This window comes from Cyprinodon tularosa, unplaced genomic scaffold (assembly GCF_016077235.1).
Source record: "Cyprinodon tularosa strain WSP-4 unplaced genomic scaffold, ASM1607723v1 ctg427, whole genome shotgun sequence".
Lineage (NCBI taxonomy): Eukaryota > Metazoa > Chordata > Actinopteri > Cyprinodontiformes > Cyprinodontidae > Cyprinodon > Cyprinodon tularosa.
In genome coordinates, this window is record NW_024039149.1 from 343,318 (window position 1) to 367,554 (window position 24,237).

The 24,237-nt window shown below is 36.7% G+C and overlaps 1 protein-coding gene across 1 annotated transcript; it reads left to right on the forward strand.

The window, feature by feature from the left end:
* The first annotated feature begins 590 nt into the window (after nucleotides 1–590).
* Nucleotides 591–1,909, forward strand: LOC119792633 (histone H2A.Z). Its single transcript, XM_038299363.1, has 5 exons — nucleotides 591–750; nucleotides 1,031–1,108; nucleotides 1,193–1,306; nucleotides 1,381–1,510; nucleotides 1,582–1,909. The coding sequence occupies exons 1-5, from the start codon at nucleotides 748–750 to the stop codon at nucleotides 1,641–1,643; spliced, it is 387 nt and encodes a 128-aa protein (XP_038155291.1). The 5' UTR covers nucleotides 591–747; the 3' UTR covers nucleotides 1,644–1,909.
* Nucleotides 1,910–24,237: the final 22,328 nt, after the last annotated feature.

Here is a 24,237-nt window from a genome sequence, read left to right on the forward strand (position 1 = left end):
CTAAAGTTCCCTTCGTGTAACTAAATAAATTATTAATATATTAATGTCTGAGTTACGTTCAGCTCAGTTTAACAGGAGTCCGAGGAACAAGAAATAAATGATAAATGTTAAGCTTAAATACTTTATAAAAGCTTTGATTAAAGTCTGTGGTTCATGATTTAAATGGAAACCAACAGTGACACCATGCGGCCACAGTCAGGAAGCTGACTTTAGGCTGAACTTTAGTAAAAATACGAAACATTTTGAAAATCTACGATTAAATATTATTTTTTCTGTAATAGAAGAACAAATGCTTCTTTATTGACTTTATAAAAACTGTACAGAGTAGCTGATTCAAGGTGTGGTCCGCGGAGCAGAAAAATAACTACTTTTTGCACTTTTTCTTAAAAGTTATTTGAGTTTCGGGTCAAATATACATGTTATTTTATAACTACGTTTTGCTTTTCGATGTTTTTTTCGCAAAGAATCTCGAAAATCGTCATAAAACACACGAAGCAAAGAAACCAAAAAATAAACTACATTACCCAGAAGCAGTTATCACGGAAATTCCCCCGGAGCTTCTCGTTGATTGGCTGAACAGCAGATGACATGTGATTGGCTGGTAGAAGTTACCCGGATGAAGTGAGTCTATAAATGTAGGACGGAGCCAGAGCGGGTCGAGTGGCTTTTAGCAGAGGCTAACGGAGCTAGCTACAGATCCAGTGTTCGGTACCGCGGTGTTTGGGGACATTTGTGGAAAAATCTAAAATGGTAAGTAACGCTGATTATAATCGGTAAAGTTTCAGCGGCGCTATAATGTAGCAATAGTTTAAAACAAGCTAGATTTCGGCTTTTCCCTCCAAATTTATTTTCGTCGCTACACGTTAGCCGTTAGCTTCCGTTAGCTTAGCATGCTAACGGATAGCTTTTATAAAAGCAGCCTGTTTGATAAATGATAAGAGTGAGTTAAGCCTCTTTTCTCCGTGGAAAGCCTGTAACGGGGCCGTGGGGTTCGGGCTGCGGCTAACCGCTGCGGCTCTCTGTGTTCCAGGCTGGCGGGAAGGCTGGGAAGGACTCCGGAAAGACCAAGACAAAGGCTATTTCGCGCTCACAGAGAGCTGGGCTGCAGGTCTGAGCACATTCATTCATTGCTACAGCCCCACGGACTTTCCCGCTCAGGTTTTAACTCTTATTTCCTTGGATCTCCACGCAGTTCCCAGTGGGTCGTATCCACAGACACCTGAAGTCCAGAACCACCAGCCACGGGAGAGTGGGCGCCACAGCAGCCGTGTACAGCGCGGCTATTCTCGAGTACCTGACCGCTGAGGTAGGCTGATCTGCTCCGATCGCTCTGTGGGATCCACCCTCTGCTCCTTTTCAGCATCTTGGTTTTCCTTCCAGGTCTTGGAGTTGGCAGGAAATGCTTCAAAGGACCTGAAAGTGAAGCGAATCACCCCACGCCACTTGCAGCTCGCCATCAGAGGAGACGAGGAGCTGGATTCTCTCATCAAGGCCACAATTGCTGGTGGAGGTATGGATGTCTGTGTTGGTGCTCAGCCTTCCAGTGGTTTGTTGATGTCTAACGCCATCTTTGTTTGCCAGGTGTGATTCCACACATCCACAAGTCTCTAATTGGAAAGAAGGGCCAGCAGAAGACCGTATAACCGTCCGGGAGGGGCTCTGGATGCTGTGCCGTCTCAGGATTGAAGTCTGCATCTGAAGTGATTAAATGTCATGGTTCCAAACATTACATTTTTATGGTTAAGCTTGCATTTATTCACCTGGGTTTCTATTTGTTTTGTTTTTTCTCTCCGAGTGGCTTCAAAGAAGCTCTTTTCTCCCACTCTGTTTTCCTGGTGCTGCAGTTTGTTATCCATGCTGTAAAGCATTCCCATGTTTAGTGGTGTTTTAATAAAGCCCTTGTTGGGCAAATGTTCTGTTTTTTTTCCTTTTGCTGTCCTTGACTTTTTCCTTCAGCTGCATGTGTTTACCGATCTGTTTGGAGTTGAAGTTTAATGCTAAACCTGCTAGCTTCATATACAACGAAAGAAGTTTCTCTTTAACAAGCAGCACAACACAGGAAGGTGAATCTATTTTAGTAGCTGATGCAAATTGACATTCATGATGTTGGCCTTAAACTTTCAATTTATAGATGTAAAAAAGAAAATGCTTTAAATGACTGACCGGGTAATTTGCAATCAATGTTTGCACGTTTACCAAAACTGCAGCAATATCTTCACTGGTGAAAAAGGAGCAGCGGTGGATTAAAAATTAGCGGAAACCTCAAGATAGGCAGGACCAGCTGCAGGGGACTAAACTTCAGGATAATCTGGTCATTTCTACATTAGTTGCCCTTTAAATGCATTTGAGCTTTGATTTGTCACATTTTTTAGAAATTAAGTTAAAATTGGGCTCATTTATAAGCTAGGTGTAGAAACCTAGTTTTCTTCTAAATCATTAAAAGGGTTAACTGTAGGGCTACAACTATTTATTTTGCAAATTGATCTGTCAATTTTTTTTATTTACTTGAATAGCCAAAGGTTCCTTAAAGATTTAGACATTCAACAAGGCGAAGCAAAGTTTTTCACTTGATTTCTGGGTAGAGTGATGCACGAAAACTAATTGGTCTTAAGGCAGCTGGAAACCAGCCTCCCTCCCTCTACTCTTACAGATCGACCTTGTTAACTTTAAAGAATTAAATTCAGTAAAAACTAAGTTTCTTTGCTATCAGCTTTTTACAGAAAATCTTACCTTTAAAGCTGCAGTCAGTTTTCTTTTCACTGAAGCTTAGATGACAACTCTTGCATTTAAATTTGTCTACATGGTTCAACTTTTTCTTTCAAAGTACCGTGTTTTAAGAAAACTTTTTTCGACTTTCAAATACTGAAAATTGTTCTTGGCTGAAAAAAAAATCTCAAAGTTGCACTTTCCTTCTATTGCCACAGGAAAACAGACATTTCTCTTTAAAATGTAAAGCGTTGCTGTGTCCAATTTGCTACCTTTCTGTCTGTTAAGTTACCTGCTGAAGCGGTGCTTCAAATGGCCTCATATTTGTTTTTATCTCCATAACCTGCAGCAAGAAAATGCATTTTTCTCAAAGAGTCGCCATGTTTTTTTTAGATTACAAATACATTGGCTTTACACTATTTCTACAGCCCCCCAAATAACTAAGTTCTGGTTCCTTTTCTTTGTGATTCTTAATGAGCATAAAGACTGAGGAAAAGAAATGGCCAATGCATCGCAAGAATTATATAACATGAAGCCAGATACCAGATACACTATTTCTGACATTTTGAATTAAAAAAAAAAACTTATTGGATGGGAAGAGAAACATCTTCAAACTTGTAAACAAAGTTCAGGGGCTTATTTTTATTTTTTTGTACTGTAAGCAGGCGACCTCTCGGCTGGATTTTCAGTGAGAAAATGAACTGATCAGGTATCTGCAGGTTTATTCAGTCTCCATCAAACACACCATCTTAAATAGACACAGCTGATGGACTAAACCATTTGCATGAAATTTAACTCCTCGCTTCCATCTAAAAACACACATTCAAATCAAATATCTATACAATGTTATTCTTTTATAAACATTTTCAAGTGGGAATGCTTATGCATTCCCACTTATTGTTGTTCACTTAAAAATTTTCTGACTCTAACTAGTCCCGCAGTTTTCAACCGATTTCAACAATTTTGGTATCAAAACGTTCAGCTTGTTCAGGAGAATTGTGCTATGTCTTTTGGTAAAGATATTTTTTGTAGTTTTCGCAATATTCTGCTTTTTCTGCGTTTTTTTGTCCCATTGAAATGCATGTAGAATTCTTAGATTTCAGCTAAATTCAGCTAAAATGAATTTATTCCATCCTGCTGTATCTTGTGGTAACTTCAGCTATTATACTTTTTTAAATATTTAGCTTTTTATGACTTTTTCTGTCCCATTGAAATACATGTAAAACTTCAAAAATTCCACTAAATCTTCAGCTACTTCGACCTTTAACTACTTCAGCATACTTTCAGCTAGAAACACCATTCAACTTTTAAAATGTTTCCGTATCTTTCTGCTATTACTGTTTAACTCAGCTTTTTGCTAACTTTTACAGTTTTGCTTCAGTGAAGCTTCAAACATTTAAAGAAAATTTAAAGATTTTCAGATTTATAATGGAAGTCTATGGACGGAATTCTTCAACTGCTAGAGTGCGTGCTCTAGCTTTTGAGCTGTTCTGGTTTTTCCGAACAAATTCTTCTCACTTCCTCATTTTTCACTCAATTGAAATAAATTTTGCATCAAAATGTAGGGATTTTTGTCAGGATTCAGGAAATGTAACCCTCATTTGTGTGGCATTTACAGTTTTCCGACAGTTTGGCCCAGACCACGAAGAAGTCCACACTTCCCCAATAGAAATCCAATGAGAGACAATCCAAAACGATACATATTTTCGTATCGCTCCCATTTATTAACTATTTGATGTACTAACATGAAACTTGGTATGGAACATCTTCAGAACCTTCTAGCACTCACATTGAAGGAATTTCTTCAATATCATTTATGGTTTAGCTGTTTAGCTAACTTGTTCGTGCATAGGAGAACGTTGATTCTGAGAAAAATCCTCAAACTCAGAAAATGCACATTTTTACATCGTCACCGTGGCCAAATAGTTTTTAGTAGAAACATGAAAGTTGGCACAGTCGAAGCCCAAGGATGGCTGACGCCAACAGTGAAATAATTTTTTGAATACCTTTTACGGTTTTGGCTCACCACTCGTTTGTTCGGAGGGGAAGTTTTGCTTCTGACAGCTCACCTCTACCATGGAACTCCATGTTATTTAATGAGACCAGCCGGATTTACAAACCTTTATATTTCTCCTTCCCATTAAGGCTGTGAATGAGCTACAGCCATGAAAGTTATCCCAATCTGAGACAAAGGATAGTTGTCGCTTAGACTGAAAGAATTTTTTAGATACCATGTACAGTTTGTCTTCAGCACTCGTTTGTTCGGAGATGACATTCCCATTCAAAAAAGCCTGAGAGGAAAGGAACGAAAGTGAAGCGCATGTCTCTCTGTCACTGACAGGCTCGTTAAGCATCGTCAAGGTAACCGAGCTTCAAAGGGATTTTACCTCCGCCACTTTAAACAGCACATTTTAATCTAATGGAGGGAGACAACAATGATTTAACATTTGGAAATGAATACAACATGACTACTGGCCATCACCCTTCCTTTCACACGCAACTCTGATAGACTTTCAAAATAAGACTCCGGGGACCCTTCAAAATAAAAGCCCCTACATTAAACTCATTTTTTTTCTCCCAGCACATTATGACCCAAACTCTACCAGCTTGATTCTATTAGACTCTAGGGACCTTTTCACAACATACCCCAGAGCGAATTTCACAATAAGTCTCCCATTTACGCTCTAACACAGCATCTATTCACCCAATAACATGGAAAACCAGTGATTTCATATTTAGAAATGGATTCTATATCACTGCTGGGCATGACCCCTGCCTTTACACACATTCATGACAGTCTTTTGAAATAAGACTAAAGGGAACCTACAAAATAAAAGCCTCTTCCTTACACACACTCATTCATTGTGCCGTATGGCTTGTAGCTATGACCCAAACTCAACCAATTTCTTCAAATTACACTACCAAGGCCTGTTGACCACACACTTCAGTGCATATTTCTTAACCAGGTTCTATGATTTACACTGTAATAAAGCATCGGCTAACCTCGTAACATGCAGCCTAAGCCTGCCAACGGTGTTTTCATCACCATGGCGGCTCGTAACATGCAGGTTAGTTTTTTTTAATAAATTCAGCTCCTTAAGTGGTATTAGCTCTCTTTCTATAAGCTTCTCTCTCTGTCCTTCCTCTGCTTCTCGTGGTCAGTCTTGCACATAGGTTTGTATATTTTCAATCCTCTAAGGATGACAATGTTTTCTTTATGCTGATCAACTGACACATTTTAAATCATTTCAAATTGTTGTGCCAAATCTTGACATTTCCACAATTTCAAAATTTTATATAGTTATTCAATACCATCTTCCTCAACATTTTACTTCCCATCCTTGAGCTACTCATATTTTCTTCAACCAGATAAGATTCAATTTTTTCTTTGTAATTTCTTTTCTGATTCAGCTAATTTTATATTTTTCAGCCTATGCTGAGAACTTTCGCTTAATTTTGCTCTTTTTCTGGACAGGAATTAAGCTTTTCTGTTTGCTGCTAATTCATAACACGCCTGACATGTTTCTGGGCAGTAGGTAAACCCCCCTTCAAAATTTCTTTATACATTTTTCTAGAAACTTGGGAGATATTATATTAAGACCATTCTACTGCACACATTAAAGACATTTTTTGATATTATGTATGGTTTGGCTGTGCAGCTTTTAAGATGAGTTTGTTTCTGCCCTTTTACTGCCAAATGATTCTACCCTACAAAATCTTCAGATGATTCAATGGTTTTCTGCAGTTTGAAGTTTCTAATGGCTTCCTATCACATTTTCATATGTTCTGCAGTTAATTTAAGCTTTTTTCATTCAGCAAAAGCATTCCCACTTGCTGTTTCTCCGAAACAGCTTTTTCTAGTCTGATTTAACTTGCACCCAAACACTATAGAAGTCCCACAAACTGTGCACAACTCCCCCATATTTTCCATGGTGTCTGGACCCCCCAGGGAAGTATTTGTCCAAACACCCTGGAGAGGACATAGAAAAGACACGTAAGTCACTTTCTCAGCACCACAACACTTCCTTCACACTCACTTCTAACAGACTTTACACTGACGTTTCTACACAGTAACTACTGCTTGCTAAACATCAATTCTCTTTTCCACAGCAAACCTCCCCAATTATTAACGGAGAGCAGCTTTGCAGAGCCTGGAACAAAAGGCTGCATGCTAACTACTAAAATACACAATAAATATTCTATAAATATTTTAAAAACCTTGTGTGCAAACTGGTCTTTATGTGCAAATCTATGCTTAAAGTGCAAAGCTAAATAAAGTGTCCAAGCTTATCTTTAAAGTGCAAAGGCCGCTTTAAAGTGCTACAAGCTATATTAATAAAAAGAGTCCCAGTAATGACTTACATGTACTTAAAAAAAAAAAAAAAAAGTGCTGCTAATACTTAAAACATGCATTTTTATTCCATAAAAATTCAAAAAATATCCACTGGACTTGGTTTCTAAGATTTCCAAGATTTGAATTGAGAAAGCTTCCTGGAGGGGAAGCGAAACATTTTCAAATCTTGGAAACCAAGTCCAGCGGATATTTTTTGAATTTTTACGGAATGACTACGACCTGGATGACTGAGAACCTTCATCAGCATATGCATTTTTATGAACATTACGTCTTTTATTTATTATGTTAGCGTTTCAAATGAAGCTAATTTGTGGGAAGTCACCTTACTTCACAGCCCCTTCTTTGCAATGAGTAAAAAAATAATACAAACGGATCTGTGTTAAACAGTAATCTATATATACATGTTTTTAAATCAACATCGCGTTTTCTTAATAAAGCTTTTTAAATTGGGTAAAATACTGCAAAAGCGAAGAAATCCGCTTCCCTTCTCACAGTTTTGTCCGTTTAATGTTGACATATTGTGTTTCATTCAAACACCTATTCAGTGTTTTAATTCATCTCAAATTAAAGCAAAAATCTCTCCACTGCACAGAGCTTTTATTCCATGGCTCATATTTCGTGTATTCCATTTTATCACAATTATTTTCATAATCTAAAGTTACTCAATTCAGTCCCTCACACTAAGCATGCTTGTAGCGACAGTGGAGAGGAAAAACTCCCTTTGAACAGGAAGAAACCTCCAGCAGAACCAGGCTCAGTGTGAGCGGCCATCTGCTGAGGCCCACTAGGGTTCAAGGAGACAGAAGTACAGATATGTTTCAGTTTTCCACATTGGAAATAAATGCATATATCTGACAATTTATAAAGGTTCACTGTCGCTACAAGCATGCTTAGTGTGAGGGATTGCTGAAGAGTCAATGATTCAATACAATCAAGTGGTTTTCCTTAGATAGAAAACTTTGAATCAATCTGACTGGATGATCTGGTGAACTGGAAAGTGACCTGAGATGACATGATGTGAATTCGAGCTATAGAAATAAACTGAATAAAATTTAATTAAATGTGACTCAGTTTGAGCGATTTTGGAAAAAAAGGTCTAATATTCTGTGTGTAGATTTGGCTTTAAGAATGTGGCCCAGACTTTATCTACCAGTAGGTGGAGCTGTAACATCACATGTCTCTTAAAACATATTTCTGGTTCTTTTTATCTCATTCTTTTCCATCTTATAAAAACACTAAAGCTGTTAATACTGGTATTAATTATAGAACATTATTTAGCTCTTTATATACATTTTAGCCACTATTAACCCTTTATAGGGCTTACAAATGGACCCCCCGTCCCTCAGTGAGGTCTAGAAGCACTAGATCTATATCCAGCCATTCAGCAAAGATGCTGCTACATGGCTGCACATCTGATTTTAGCATTTGACCAATTAGATGAGCCCTTGAATGATAGATTACCTGCTGGAAATTAAGTTGGAAATAAAGGTTAACACACCGGAAAAAAAATCTAAATCTACATTAGTCATTTTTTTTCTTAAAATAAGTGAATTTTTTCTTGAATTGAGCAGGTAAGTGAGACACTTTGCCGATGGAACAAGATCATCTACATTTAAAATAAGAACAAAACTATTTCATTGTCTTATTTCAAGCGAATATTATCTAATTATCTTATTTTAAGAATAAAAATCCCCATTCAATTGGCAAATCATCTTATTTATCTACTCAAATTAAGGGTAAATAAACTTAATTTGAGACATTTTGACTTATATGTAGATTGTTTTTGCAGTGCAAGTCAAGAAAAAAGCTAAAAAGCTAATTGAAAAGTTCAAAAGTAAAGTTCAAAAGTTAATAAACCTAGTTAACAATTCTATTTAGGTTTAAAAACTAAAAGCTGTCAGTGGCAGTATCAGCATTAATGCCTCTAAGGTTATGTTGGACCAAAAGAAATTATCTGTTTTTCATGAATCTCTTATAGAAGCACTTTTGTTATTTTTCTTAATATATTCCGGAAAGTTGGTGTTTCCTGTTATTATATTGGCATTAATTTATATCCATATTTTTTTTATGTTCCAAAGGTAATAAGGTCCTTTCCTTGATTCAAATTACACTATTGGCTGGAAATTTTGAATTTCAAAGTATTTCACTGAGTTCCCTACACTGGAAAAAATCCAAATATTGATAAGTAATTTTTTCTTAAAATAATCTTAAAATGTTCTTTGATTGAGTAGATAAAAGTGACATTTTGCCAATGAACAAGACAATTTACTCTTAAAATAGGAAAACACAACTGCATTGTCTTATTTCAAGTGCATTTTATTTAATTATCTTATTTAACGAGTAAAAATACTCATTCCATTGGCAAACTTCCTCATTTACCTGCTCAAATTAAGGGTAAATACACTTAATATAAGGAAGTTTTACTTATTTCTAAACCGTTTTTCCAGTGTATAAAGGGTTAAGAATGTGGGCCAGACTTTATCTACCAGTAGGTGGCGCTGCAGCATCACAGGCCCTCTGCTCACAGTGTTGCTGTCAGATCTGCTCCCTTCCTGTCTGTTATTAGGTTACCTACTGAAAAAAACATGAAATATCCAATCAGCATTGCTGCAATTAGCCTCAAAGATCTGTTTTTATTTCCAAAACCTGCAGCAAGAAAATTCATTTCTCTCAAAGACAGATTACAAATAAATCCGCTTTGGATCATTTCTAAAATCCAAAAAAGGTCTGGGTCAATCCTGTCCTTAAAATAGATTTAATAAGATATAAATAACATATTATCATTGTTCATTAAAGGCTGCGGCAGCAGGACAGCGGGCTGCAAACTTCCATATCCTGAGGGACGTTTTTCCTAAAGTCCAACCCAGTAAAAGATGTTTAGAGCCGCAAAATATAACATGACTTTAAAAAGAAAAAGAAACTTAAAAAAAATCTTGAACAACAAATTAGTTGCCATCTTAAATAATCAATAATTCATGCATTTTTAGCTTTTAAAATAATATTAAAACAGATCGTTTCCAGGCTAATTCAAAGAAAAATGTCTCTTAAAACATATTTCTGGTTCTTTTTATCTCATTCTTTTCCATCTTATAAAAACACTAAAGCTGTTAATACTGGTATTAATTATAGAACATTATTTAGCTCTTTATATACATTTTAGCCACTATTAACCCTTTATAGGCCTTACAAATGGACCCCCAGTCCCTCAGTGAGGTCTAGAAACACTAGATCTATATCCAGCCATTCAGCAAAGATGCTGCTACATGGCTGCACATCTGATTTTAGCATTTGACCAATTAGATGAGCCCTTGAATGATAGATTACCTGCTGGAAATTAAGTACGAAATAAAGGTTAACACACTGGAAAAAATCTAAATCTACATTAGTCATTTTTTTCTTAAAATAAGTGAATTTTTTCTTGAACTGAGCAGGTAAGTGAGACACTTTGCTGATGGAACAAGATCATCTACATTTAAAATAAGAACAAAACTATTTCATTGTCTTATTTCAAGTGTATATTATCTATTTACCTTATTTTAAGGATAAAAATCCCCATTCAATTGGCAAATAATCTTATTTATCTACTCAAATTAAGGGTAAATAAACTTAATTTGAGACATTTTGACTTATTTGTAGATTGTTTTTGCAGTGCAAGTCAAGAAAAAAGCTAAAAAGCTTAGAGCTTTTTAGATGATTTCCAGGCTAATTCAAAGAAAAATGTCTCTTAAAACATATTTCTGCTTCTTTTAATCTCATTCTTTTCCATCTTATAAAAAATACTAAAGCTGTTAATACTGGTATTTATTATACACTGGAAAAACGATCTAGAAATAAGTAAACGTTTACTTAAATTAAGTGTATTTACCTCTATTTTGAGTAGGTAAATGAGGTGGTTTGCCAATGGAATGAGTATTTTTACTCTTAAAATTAGATATTTAGATAAAATGCACTTGAAATAAGACAATGTAATTGCATTTTCTTATTTTAAATGTAAATTGTCTTGTTCCTTTCTCATCAATCCAAGAACAAATGCATTTATTTTAAGAAAAAATGACTCATCTAGATTTGGATTTTTTCCAGTGTAGTACCGGTACATTATTTAGCTCTTTATATACATTTTAGCCACTATTAAGCGCCGCAGGTTGCAGACCTTTGCACTAGGAGATGAAATCAAAAATAGATATTAAAATAGATTGGCTGTACCTGAAAGTTTCCCAATTTTTCCTTGAACGGTTGTGAGTTATTCAGGTGAAGCCAATAAAAATAGAAATATAAACATCTGTTGGATCTAAGATGTTTTAAACGACCATAAAGACGTTTCTAGACATGGACCTGATTCCTCTGCTGCGTCTGATATTGACTTTAAGTTCCTCTTGTTTTAAGCAGCAGATCAATAACCTCATTTTAACCTCCCTGGAGGATTTCCTTCTTGTTCAGTTGTTCTTTTGGGTTCGTTTTCATCCCAGGCTCATTGCCGGGGAATCATATCACTGCTCTTGGGACGAGGATGTTAGTTACATAGTTTGTTAAAGAATTAATGACTAAATTCTAGTTTGCTGGAGTAGCTCTACTACATTGTTTCTGTGTGGTGTTTTTCTGAGCCGCTCTGCCTTATTTCACTGATTAGAAAATCATATTACTTGAACTGGGGCCCAAGTTAAAAATGTGGCATCAGGAATGAACCAAAGGTCAAGGAGGAAGAAAGAGGAGGAGAAAGTTAAAGCCATCTCTTTAATCCATCATAACGGCCAACCTGAAATTTGCTGCAAACATAATGGATCGTTTTTCCAGTGAAAAGAAGAACTGCGTCGAGACCTATCACTGGAAAAACCATCTAGAAATATGTAAAAAAAGGTCTTAAATTAAGTGTATTTACCCTTAATTTGAGAAGTTAAATCAGTTTGCCAATGGAATGAGTATTTCTACTATTAAAATAAGATAATTAGATAAAATGCACTTGAAATTAGACAATTTAATTGTGTTTTTTTATTTTAAGTGTAAATTTTCTTGTTCCATTTGCAAATTGTCACTTTTACCTCCTCAATTCAAGAACAAATGCACTTATTTTAAGAGAAAATTACTTATCTAGATTTATATTTTTTAACTAGTACTAGATTTAGCAAGGTTTGGTCATGTCTGGTATGATGCAGTTCAGACCCGTTCCATTTACACTCAACAGTTACCTGGGTTACCGTTCTCTGACCGCTCTCTGCATGTTTTCAAAAGGCTAGTGGAAATGCACTGCAAAAACAATCTAGAAAAAAGGACAACATTTCTTCAATTTGCCCCTAATTTAATGGGAAAAATAAGATGATCTGCTAATGGAATGAGTATATTCACTCTTAAAATAAGATAATTAGATAATATTCACTTGAAATAAGACAATGCAATAGTTTTTTCTTATTGTACACTGCAAAAATGATCTCAAAATGAGTAAAAATTTCTTAAATTAAGGGTATTTACCCTTAATTAGAGCAGGAAAATAAAAGGATTTGCCAATGGAGTTAGTATTTTTACTCTTAAAATAAGGTATCTGAATATTATGCACTTAAAATAAGACAATGCAGTTGTTTTTATTCTTATTTTAAGTGTAAATTGTCTTGTTCCGTTGGCAAAGTGTCTCACTTAAATCCTCAAGTAGATTTTTCTGATATTTTTACTTTACTACTTATTTTTACGGCGACTTTTTACTTCTACTCCTTACATTTTTACACAAATATCTGTACTTTCTACTCCTTACATTTTTAAAAATTGGCTCGTTACTTTAGTTTTGAATCATTTCAATGGAGTTACCGTTATTATTTTTCACGTCATCAATACCAAATTCAATCTAATTGGATGGGAATCTATGTGACGCACCACTACAAGATGAATCGACAGATTCGGCGGTATTCATTGGCGGCAAATCATTGCAGCTTGGTGGCGGTGGCGTTAGCATAGTAGCATGGACGACGAGATGATTGAAAATGAACACAACGGAGATCTAGTCCTATTGGCAGACATCCATTTAAAATGTAGGCAACGGCATGAAAAAAGTGGTTTCTACTTTTACTTTTATACTTTAAGTAAATTTACAAGCCTGTACTTTGTTACTTTTACTTGAGTAAAGAAGTTTAATCAGTACTTCCACTTTTACCAGAGTATTTTTTAACACAAGTATCTGTACTTTTACTCAAGTACGGAAAGTGAGTACTTTTGCCATCTCTGCTGAAATCCTTAATTAAAGAAAAAATGCACTTATTTTAAGAAAAATTGACTTATTTAGATTACATTTTTTTTGCAGTGTAAATGTAAATTGTTTTTTTCCATTAGCAAAGTTTCACACTTCATCCTCAATTGAAGAAAAAATGACCTTATTTTAATAAAAGTTACTTAGATTTCCATTTTTTCTAGTGTGGGACTTATGTTCTCACTGAAAAACAATCTGAAATTAAGTAAAAAAAAGTCTTAAATTACGTGTATTTACCCTTAATTTGAGCAGGTAAATAAGATAGTTTGCCAATGGAATGAGTATTTTTACACTTAAAATAACTTAATTAAATAACATGCACTAGAAATAAGACGATGCAATTGATTTTTCTTATTTCAAATGTTAATTGTCTTGTTCCATTTGCAAAGTGTCTCATTTATCTCCTCAATTCAGGATAAAATGCACTTATTTTAAGAAAAAATGACTTATTTAGATTTACATTTTTTCCAGTGTGGATCCGTTTCAGAGCTGCTGCTCCTCCGCAAATGAGGCCACCTGGGTGCAAACCTCTGTAACGAGGAACATAATGAACAGAATTTTAGGTTTGCTTTGTTTAATTACAAGTACAGAGCCCACAGTCAGGAACCAAGATAAAATAGTTATATTTTATTTATTTTAAAGAGTTTGCTCAGCAAGGCAGAAGCAAATGGAAAATAACGTCTTTTATAGGAAACCATTTTGACTTGATAGAACATTAAGCAAGTCATCATAGAAGTCCGTTTTTATAAAAAGAAATGTTTAACAGTGTCCTGTCTGGCGATCTGGCAATAAGAATAATTGTCTTGATGCCACACTGCAAAAACAATCTGGAAACGAGTAAAAATGTCATAAAGTTAGTGTACTTAGCATAATTCAAGCAAGTACATAATAAGATTTGCCAATGGAATGAGTATTTTTACTCTTAAAATAAGATAAGTAGATAATATCCACTTGGAATAAGAACACAATTGTTTTTTCTTATTTTAGATGTAAATGGCCTTATTCCATTGCCAAATGTATCACTTAACTGCTTATTTCAAGACAGAAATGCTCTTTTTTAAAGAAAAATAAACTTACTTAGATTTAAATTTTTTTGCAGTGCAAAAAGAGCCCAACAGATTTTACTTTCACCAGTGGAGCAGTACGGCTATCGCCATAGTGTTCCCGCTTGATTTATGCATATAAATAGCTTTATTATAATTATGCAGGGAGATTTACAGATTATATGGACACTGCAATGTAAGTAGAACAAGAAAGGAAAACAGAAAAAAGGAGAAAAGATGAAAGAAAGAGGAGATAAAAGGGAGACAATGATAAAACATCTTCAGTCTGCTTCATCACCTGCAAAGAGATGGAAAAAGAACAGCAGAACCAACTGACACGGTACGAGACATACAATAAAGTAACACCTAGATACTATCGCTGAAGTATCAGTAGTATTATTTAATCTGACATGTATACAGGTAAAAGCCAGTAAATTAGAATATTTTTAAAAACTTGATTTATTTCAGTAATTGCATTCAAAAGGTGTAACTTGTACATTATATTTATTCATTGCACACAGACTGATGCATTCAAATGTTTATTTCATTTAATTTTGATGATTTGAAGCGGCAACAAATGAAAATCCAAAACTCTGTGTGTCACAAAATTAGAATATTGAGTAAGGGTTAAATTTGAAGACACCTGGTGCCACAAACTAATCAGCTGATTAACTCAAACACCTGCAAAGGACTTTAAATGGTCTCTCAGTCCAGTTCTGAAGCCGACACAAACATGGGGAAGACTTCAGATTTGACAGCTGTCCAAAAGGCGACCATCGACACATTGCACAAGGAGGGAAAGACACAAAAGGTTATTGCTGAAGAGGCTGGCTGTTCTCAGAGCTCTGTGTCCAAACACATTAATAGAGAGGCAAAGGGAAGGAAAAACTGTGGTCAGCGATAGGGATCACCGCGCTCTAGTCAAGATTGTGGAAAAAAAAACCCATTCAAAAATGTGGGGGAGATTCACAAGGAGTGGACAGCTGCTGGAGTCAGTGCTTCAAGATCCACCACCAAGAGACGCTTGAAAGACATGGGTTTCAACTGCCGCATACCTCGTGTCAAGCCACTGTTGACCAAGAAACAGCGCGAAAAGCGTCTCACCTGGGCTAAGGAAAAAAAGAGCTGGACTGCTGCTGAGTGGTCCAAAGTCATGTTTTCTGACCAAAGCAAATTTAGCATTTCCTTTGGAAATCGAGGTCCCAGAGTCTGGAGGAAGACAGGAGAGGCACAGGATCCACGTTGCCTGAAGTCTAGTCTAAAGTTTCCACCATCAGTGATGGTTTGGGGTGCCATGTCATCTGCTGGTGTCGGTCCACTCAGTTTCCTGAGGTCCAGGGTCAACGCAGCCGTCTACCAGCAGGTTTTAGAGCACTTCATGCTTCCTGCTGCTGACCTGCTCTATGGAGATGGAGATTTCAGGTTCCAACAGGACTTGGCGCCTGCACACAACGCAAAATCTACCCGTGCCTGGTTTACGGACCATGGTGTTTCTGTTCTAAATTGGCCAGCCAACTCCCCTGACCTTTGCCCCATAGACAATCTGTGGGCTATTGTGAAAAGGAAGACGCAGAATGCCAGACCCAAAAACGCAGAAGAGCTGAAGGCCACTATCGGCAAAAGGAGCTCCAACCAAGTATTGAGTATTGTACATGCTCATATTTTTCATTTTCATACTTTTCAGTTGGCCAACATTTCTAAAAATCCCTTTTTCGTATTAGCCTTAAGTAATATTCTAATTTTGTGACACACGGAATTTTGGATTTTCATTTGTTGCCACTTCAAATCATCAAAATTAAATGAAATAAACATTTGAATGCATCAGTCTGTGTGCAATGAATAAATATAATGTACAAGTTTTGAATGCAATTACTGAAATAAATCAAGTTTTTCAAAATATTCTAATTTACTGGCTTTTACCTGTACTGTGTTACCTGAAGATCAGAATGTGGGTTTTCTGTGTGGAAATGAATCTCTAAGCACCTGTAGTCGTGCACTTATCAGACATTCGAAAACTGATAACGAAGTGAGTTTTTATTAAATTCATAATGTGTTGCCATACCATACAGGTCGAGTTAACTATAGCCCTTCACCAAGGAACAAAAGTCAAATGATTACTAGGTTTTTATAAGCTAAAAAAGTCTAGTTCAGCGAGGTGAGATTTGGTATAAATAGATTTCTAAATAAATGACACATATTTCCCTAAAAATGTAATAACTAGCTGTATTATCAAATTAGTCAGACTTTAATTTGAGCATAATAATTTAAAATGTCCGTATTGGCCCTAAAGTTTCAAAGGTTTTCCTTTGAAAAGATAGTCAAGCTCTTATACACTAGATAAGTCATTTATTCTTAAAATAAGTGCATTTTTTCTTGGATTGAGGAGATAAAAGAGACATTTTGCCAATGTAACAAAAAAAATGTACACTTAAAATAACAAAACACAACTGAATTGTTTTATTTCAGGTGATTTTTATCTAATTATCTTATTCTAAGAATAAAAATACTAATTCAATTGGCAAACTATCTCATTTACCTACTACTAAAATGAAGGGTAAATGCATTTGATTTAAGAAATTTTTGCTTATTTCTAGTTCGTTTTTCTAGTGTAATAATCACAAATGTTGGAAATGATTCCAAATTCATCTCAAAATCGCCAAATTTCAATATTTGAAAGAGACACTGCAAAGTGTTTATCTAGAGTCAACCCTGGGTCAGCTCTTATTAAAATCCAGAAATCAGAAACAGTGCAGTGAACTTTAAAACGTGGCCCGTTGATGCATGATTAACCTTTGCGGTCCCTAACCCCCATCCAGCTCCAGCCGGGCAGGGCAGCGCTCGACCATTAAGTCAATTAAGAGGGGAGTGGAAGGGGGAGGGGGGGTCCTTTTCATTTGGTTCTAATTAAACTGTAGGAAGTGAAGCTGCAGAATGGTGCGACTTACCTTTAGGCTGCAGAGGCTTTCTGCTCCACATTAGAACATCTGGCCTCTCTGCAGCCGGTCGACCCGCTGTGGAGGAAACTGCTGCTGGATTGTAGCGTCTATGAGGGAAATATCTATAAGATGTTTCAGTAGACACACTGGATTAAATCCAAATCTACATACGTCATGTTTTCTTAAAATAAATGCATTTGTTCTTGGATTGAGGAGATAAAAGACACATTTTGCCAGTGGAACGCTGCAAAAACGATCTAGAAATGAGTAAATATTTCTTAAATTAAGTTTATTTACCCTTAATTTGAGTCGCTAAATGAGATAATTCGCCAATAGGAGTATTTTTACCCTTGAAATAAGATAATTAGATAAAATGCACTTTGAAATAAGACTATGCAATTGTGTTTTAAATGTAAATTTTCTTGTTCCATTGGCAAAATGCTCCTTTTACCTCCTCAATTCAAGAACAAATTCACTTATTTAACCCTGTAATGCCAAATGTATCATATTTGATACATACGGTTTCTGAAATGTTTTGTGTCTGACACCTTTTGCATAATTTAATGCTAAAAACTTTGCTCCAAATCCTATTGTACACAATCAGATATACCTGATAACAGAGGGTAGAAGACTACACAAAAAATAATAAACTTATCGCATATTAATAAATTATTAATATTTAAATTTATTTCTGTTTTTTCTTTTTACATATTTTGTTAAAAGGTCAAATAAGGACTTCAAACCAAAAAAAAGTAATTTTCTATTTTGTTTTATTCTTGGATCGGGCTTTAAAGGGTTAAAAAAAAAAGACTTATTAAGATTCTGATTTTTTTTTCCAGTGAACAAGACAATTTACACCTAGAATAAGAAAACACAAATCCATTTTTGTATTTTTAGTGCATTTTATCTATTTATCTTATATTAAGAGTAAAGATACTCATTCCATTGGCGAACCATCTCATTTAGCGACTCAAATTAAGGGTAAATACGCTTAATTTAAGGAATTTTTACTTGTTTCTAGATCGTTTTTCCTGTGCACTGCAAACTTTAATTTGAAATAAGTAAATTTTTTCCTGAGTTGAGCAGGTACACTGGAAAAAATCAAAACCTAGATAAGTCATTTTTTCTTAAAATAAGTGCATTTATTCTCGGATTGAGAAGGTAAAACAGACATTTTGCCAATGAAACAAGATAATTTACACTTAAAATAATAAAACACAATTGTATCGTCTTAGTTCAAGTGCATATTATCTAATTATCTTATTTTCAGCATAAAATTACTCATTCCATTGGCAAACTTGCTCATTTACTTCCTCAAATTCAGGGTAAATACACTTAATTTAAGAAATGTTTACTTATTTCTAGATCGTTTTTCCAGTGTAAGTGAGACTTTTACATTTAGAAAAAGAAAAAACTACAACAGTCTTTTATTTCAAGTGCATATTATCTAATTATCTAATTTTAAGGGTAAAATTGGCAGAATATATTATTTACATGCTTAATTTACATACTAAATACATTTATTATCATGACAAGTTTTATTTTAACACCAGAACTACCACGGTCATTTTGACGGTTCTGAGATTTTAAAGGGAAAGAATTAATCATATGTTGCTCATGTTAAATGACTTTTCCTGTTTCTAAATTTCCATTATTTTCACGTAGTTTTTAATAAAATAAAAACGTAAAAAAAAACTATTCTTAATTTTACTTCGATCTCCCACAGCCGTGATTTTGACGGCTCCGTTAGTTGCTTTGTAAATCCTTCCCGCCGTTGATTGACGTTTGGTACTGTTGCCTAGCAACCAACTTTCTACCTAGAACGGAAAAATGGCTTTCAGAAGCTTAGCTTTTGAAATAATTCAAAATGTTGATGATAGCGATTCTGCCGGAGGGGGAGAGACCCTCTCCAGCCGACAGCGAGTCTGAGGATGATCGCCCACCCGCGGGAAAACGGAGACGTATCAGTGACCCTTCAGACATTAGCGAAACTTTTGTGTTCGGGGGTAATCGATTTTTATAAATAAAACTAATTTCAAACTTTGAACATGTGTAGTAAAACAGTATTGTTTATTTTAATGATTTAAAATTTATATTTTCATATTTTCATTTTTCAAATGCATTTTTTTAAATTGGTTATACAGTCATGGCCAAAATGTAAATTTTTACAAAGTCTACTGCTTCAGTTTTTATAACGGCAGCTTGCATAAACTCCAGAATGTTCCAAAGAGTGATCAGCATAACAGCAAATAATTGCAAAGTCAATATTTGCCTAGAAAATGAACTTTATCCCCGAAAACACATTTCAAAATCATTGCAGCCCTGTCTTAAAGGATACACCCAAAACATGATTAGCCTTCATTTTCTACTCACCCCCATGCTGAACAACACTCTGGAGTATTTTTTTGATATCTCAAATGCATCTGGAGATCTGGGAGGCTTCTTGCTGTCTGCTGACATTCAAATAATGGAGGTCTATGGCGCCCGAGGCAGAAAGGTCCATAAAAGTCCACAAAAAACGTGTCAATATTCCTCCATACTGCTCGTCCAATGTATTCCAAGTGTCCTGAGTGGGTAGCGTCCAGAATTTACTCGAAACGGAGTCATTTAGAATGTTTTTAGAGCATAAAAAGTAGTGTAAAGGATTTCCTGAAAGCGCGTTCACAGTCTACGGAAACCGCGGCAGACCAAACTAGATGAAAGTGCGCATTCAGCTCGGCAAAGAACTCATGCTCTTCCTCAACACTGAAGTCCTCAGACATTTTTCTTTCGTTGTTTCTTTCTTTGCACAGGTAAAAAGCACATTTCTTCTTCTACGCTTGCATTATCGGCAGAGCAGACGCTGAATGCGCACTTTCATCTGGTTTGGTCTGCCGCGGTCAGGGGCGGATCTAGAAAAATATTTATGGGGTGGCGAGAGGGGGGCAGGAAGTTTTGAGGGGTGGCAACATATGGCATTTGTTTACACTGAATTTAACCACAGTTATCACAGTTTGGTGAGAATAGTATGCACATTAAGTGTTTTTATGTGAAGCAGTTCTTGTTAGAAATACATCGTACAATGTGATCTCACTTAATAGGAGATAGAAGAATGATAACACTACTTCTAGAGGGGCATTATTACAGGAAAGGTATTAAGGTAAGACACAGGTGCTGAGTCGCAGATGTGTGAGATTGACTGTCAGAGAGGAAGCTTTGCAGCATTTGCACAAGAAGAAACTATAGAAAGAAAAAGTTACCTATCAGAGATCTATGGACTGAGCTGGACTAAAGTGAGCAGAACTACACAGTAGAAATAAATGGGTCAAGGCACCTGAACAAGGTACTGGACATCCATGTATTGTTTACTCTGAACACATTTACCCCATTTGTTCCTCAGTAACTTGACATACAGCAGTTAAGGCAACATGAAAGGGACATTTCATGCATGTAAATATGTTGTAGATAGAGCTGCTGTATCAACACATCAACAAAAAGGCAGGTACTGTATGTTACATTAAAATCTCCACAAATCTGAAAAGAAGCAACATAAAAATAAATTTTGCTTCCAATCTGTAAAAGTACAAAACATTTTGTGAGTAGGTTCATACAGATCATTTCTGGATAGTTTCATACTATATATATACAAAAAAAGAAACAACACTGCTTCATATTAAGCAGGATTTACACCAGTATCACATTTTTAACTTTTAACACTATTGTTTTATTAAAGGAAATATCAGATTTTTTCAGGTGCCAAAACAAAATGTAACAGCTGTGTAAAGGCTCACCAGAGAGCATAACATAAAGTTACCATGACTATAACAGCTGAATGCAGTGATTTCCATGTTGCTCAGCAAAACGCTTCACAAATGTATTTAGATCCAATCCCTTTGTGCGTTTTGATTTGAGTTCAACCAAACTTGATCGTCTCTTTTCTGTCATAGTTGACCGCAAATATGTCTTTCTGAGCCTGAGACGTCAGGCCTAACTAACATCATAGATAGAGAAATAACGTTCTGCAACCTGATTTTTATCATCTCAAAATCAGCATTGCAGCTATGCTAGCAACATTGAGCTTTCATTATGATTTCATTTCTCGATAGATACTGTAGTTAATCAGTTTCTACCTGTTTCATCCCGTGTCTCCTCTCCCCATCACCCCTGGCTCCCTCGCTTTGCCCCGCTCGGTTTTCAAAACTAATCAGTCTCAGTCGCTCCCGCGTCATCTCGTGCTGCATTCACTGCAGTCCGACATTGTAAATTAATGGTCGCAATTCTCAAATTATCCATAATTTATAAGCCTCGCCACCCCTACCGCCAACTGGGGTGGCAGCAGGGGTGGCAAGGCTGTAATTTAGGGTGGCAGTTGCCACCCTATGCCACCCCAGTAGATCCGCCTATGGCCGCGGTTTCCGTAGACTCGTGAACGCGCTTTTAGGAAATCCTATACACTACTGTTTATGCTCTAAAAACATTCTAAATGACTTCGTTTCGAGTAAATTCTGGATGCTACCCACTCAGGACACTTGGAATACATTGGACGAGCAGTATGGAGGAAATTTTGACACGTTTTTGTGGACTTTTTTGGACCTTTCTGCCTCGGGCGCCATAGACCTCCATTATTTGAATGTCAGCAGACAGCAAAAAGCCTCCCAGATCTCCAGATGCATTTGAGATATCAAAAAAGTACTCCAGAGTGTTGTTCAGCATGGGGGTGAGTAGAAAATGAAGGCTAATCATGTTTTGGGTGTACTATTCCTTTAAAGGAGCAGCTAACATAGTTTCAGTGATTGCTCCATTAACACAGGTGTGGGGGGTGATGAGGACAGGGCTGTCAGGATTCAGTCAGAATGACACCACTGGACACTTTAAAAAGAGGCTGCTGCTTGGCATCATCGTTTCTCTTCTGTGAACCATGGTTATCTCCAAAGAAACACGTGCAGTCATCATTGCACTGCACAAAAATGGCCGAACAGGAAAGAGAATGGCAGCTAGAAAGATTGCACCTCAGTCAGCAATCTATGGCATCATCAAGAACTTCAAGGAGAGAGGTTCCATTGTTGCCAAAAAGGCTCCAGGGCGCCCAAGAAAGACCAGCGAGCGCCAGGACCGTCTCTGAAAAGTGTTTCAGATGCGGGATCGGGCTGCCAGCGGTGCAGAGCTTGCTCAGGAATGGCAGCAGGCAGGTGTGAGTGCATCAGAGACTCTTGGAGCAAGGCCTGGTCTCAAGGAGGGCAGCAAAGAAGCCACTTCTCTCCAGGAAAACCATCAGGGACAGACTGATATTCTGCTAAAGGTACAGGGAGTGGACTGCTGAGGACTGGGGGAAAGTCATTGTGTTTGGGACATCTGGAAAACAGCTTGTTGGGAGAAGACGAGGTGAGCGCTACCACCAGTCTGGTCTCATGCCGACTGTAAGGCATCCTGAAACCATTCATCTGTGGGGTTGCTTCTCAGCCGAGGGAGTCGGCTCTCTCACAGTCCGACCTAAAAACACAGCCATGAATAAAGAACGGTACCAGAATGTCCTCCGAGAGCAACTTCTCCTAAACGTCCCAGAGCAGTTTGGTGATGAACGATGCCTTTTCCAGCATGATGGAGCACCTCGCCATAAAGCAAAGGTGATATCTAACTGGCTCAGGGAACAAAACAGAGAGATGTTGGGTCCATGGCCTGGAAACTCCCCTGATCTTAATCCCATTGAAAACTTGTGGTCAATCATCAAGAGACGGCGGACAAACAAAAACCTTCTGACAAAATGCAAGCATTGATTGTGCAAGAATGGACTGCTATCAGTCATGATTTGGTCCAGAAGTTGATTGAGAGCAGCCAGGGAGAATTGCCCTGAAGAAGAGGGGTCAACACTGCAACTATTGACTTGCTGCATTGACTCATTCTGCCATCTTCCGGCAGTGACGTCACGGTGCGGTAAGCCTAGCGCCATTCTCCCCGCTTTACAAGCTAAATCAATGGGAACTACTAGACACATCTGCAATCAACAACAATTATTGAAGATTTCCAGAGGACTTCACCATTGAAATTCACCAGAGCTATAGTGAAACTGACAATGCCCACGTGCATGGCAGCTGGATGCTGGAATACATCGGGTAAAAGTGGAAAAAAAAGAGTTATTCCACCTTTCTGATTCCTGATCCTCCACGGACGGGTTAGTCGTTGGATCGCCAACTTGAAGAGGGAGGATTTGCCATCGAACTTCTGGCCAGAGAAAAAACCCGTAATATGTAGCCAACATTTGGAAGAAGAATGTTTTCAAGATGACTTGGATAATAGCGCGTTGTGACCAGAGATGGCAAAAGTACTCATTTTCCGTACTTGAGTAAAAGTACAGATACTTGTGTTAAAAAATACTCTGGTAAAAGTGGAAGTACTGATTAAACTTCTTTACTCAAGTAAAAGTAACAAAGTACAGGCTTGTAAATTTAATTAAAGTATAAAAGTAAAAGTAGAAACCACTTTTTTCATGCCGTTGCCTACATTTTAAATGGATGTCTGCCAATAGGACTAGATCTCCGTTGTGTTCATTTTCAATCATCTCGTCGTCCATGCTACTATGCTAACGCCACCGCCACCAAGCTGCAATGATTTGCCGCCAATGAATACCGCCGAATCTGTCGATTCATCTTGCAGTGGTGCGTCAAATGCAACGTAGATTCCCATCCAATTAGATTGAATTTGGTATTGATGAGGTGAAAAATAATAACGGTAACTCCATTGAAATGATTCAAAACTAAAGTAACGAGCCAATTTTTTAAAATGTAAGGAGTAGAAAGTAGAGATATTTGTGTAAAAATGTAAGGAGTAGAAGTAAAAAGTCGCCATAAAAATAAGTAGTAAAGTAAAGTAAAAATATCAGAAACATCTACTTGAGTACAGTAACGAAGTATTTGTACTCCGTTACTTCCCATCTCTGGTTGTGACAAACACCAGATACAGCACTGGGACTTGATCAACAGCCGATACCGCACC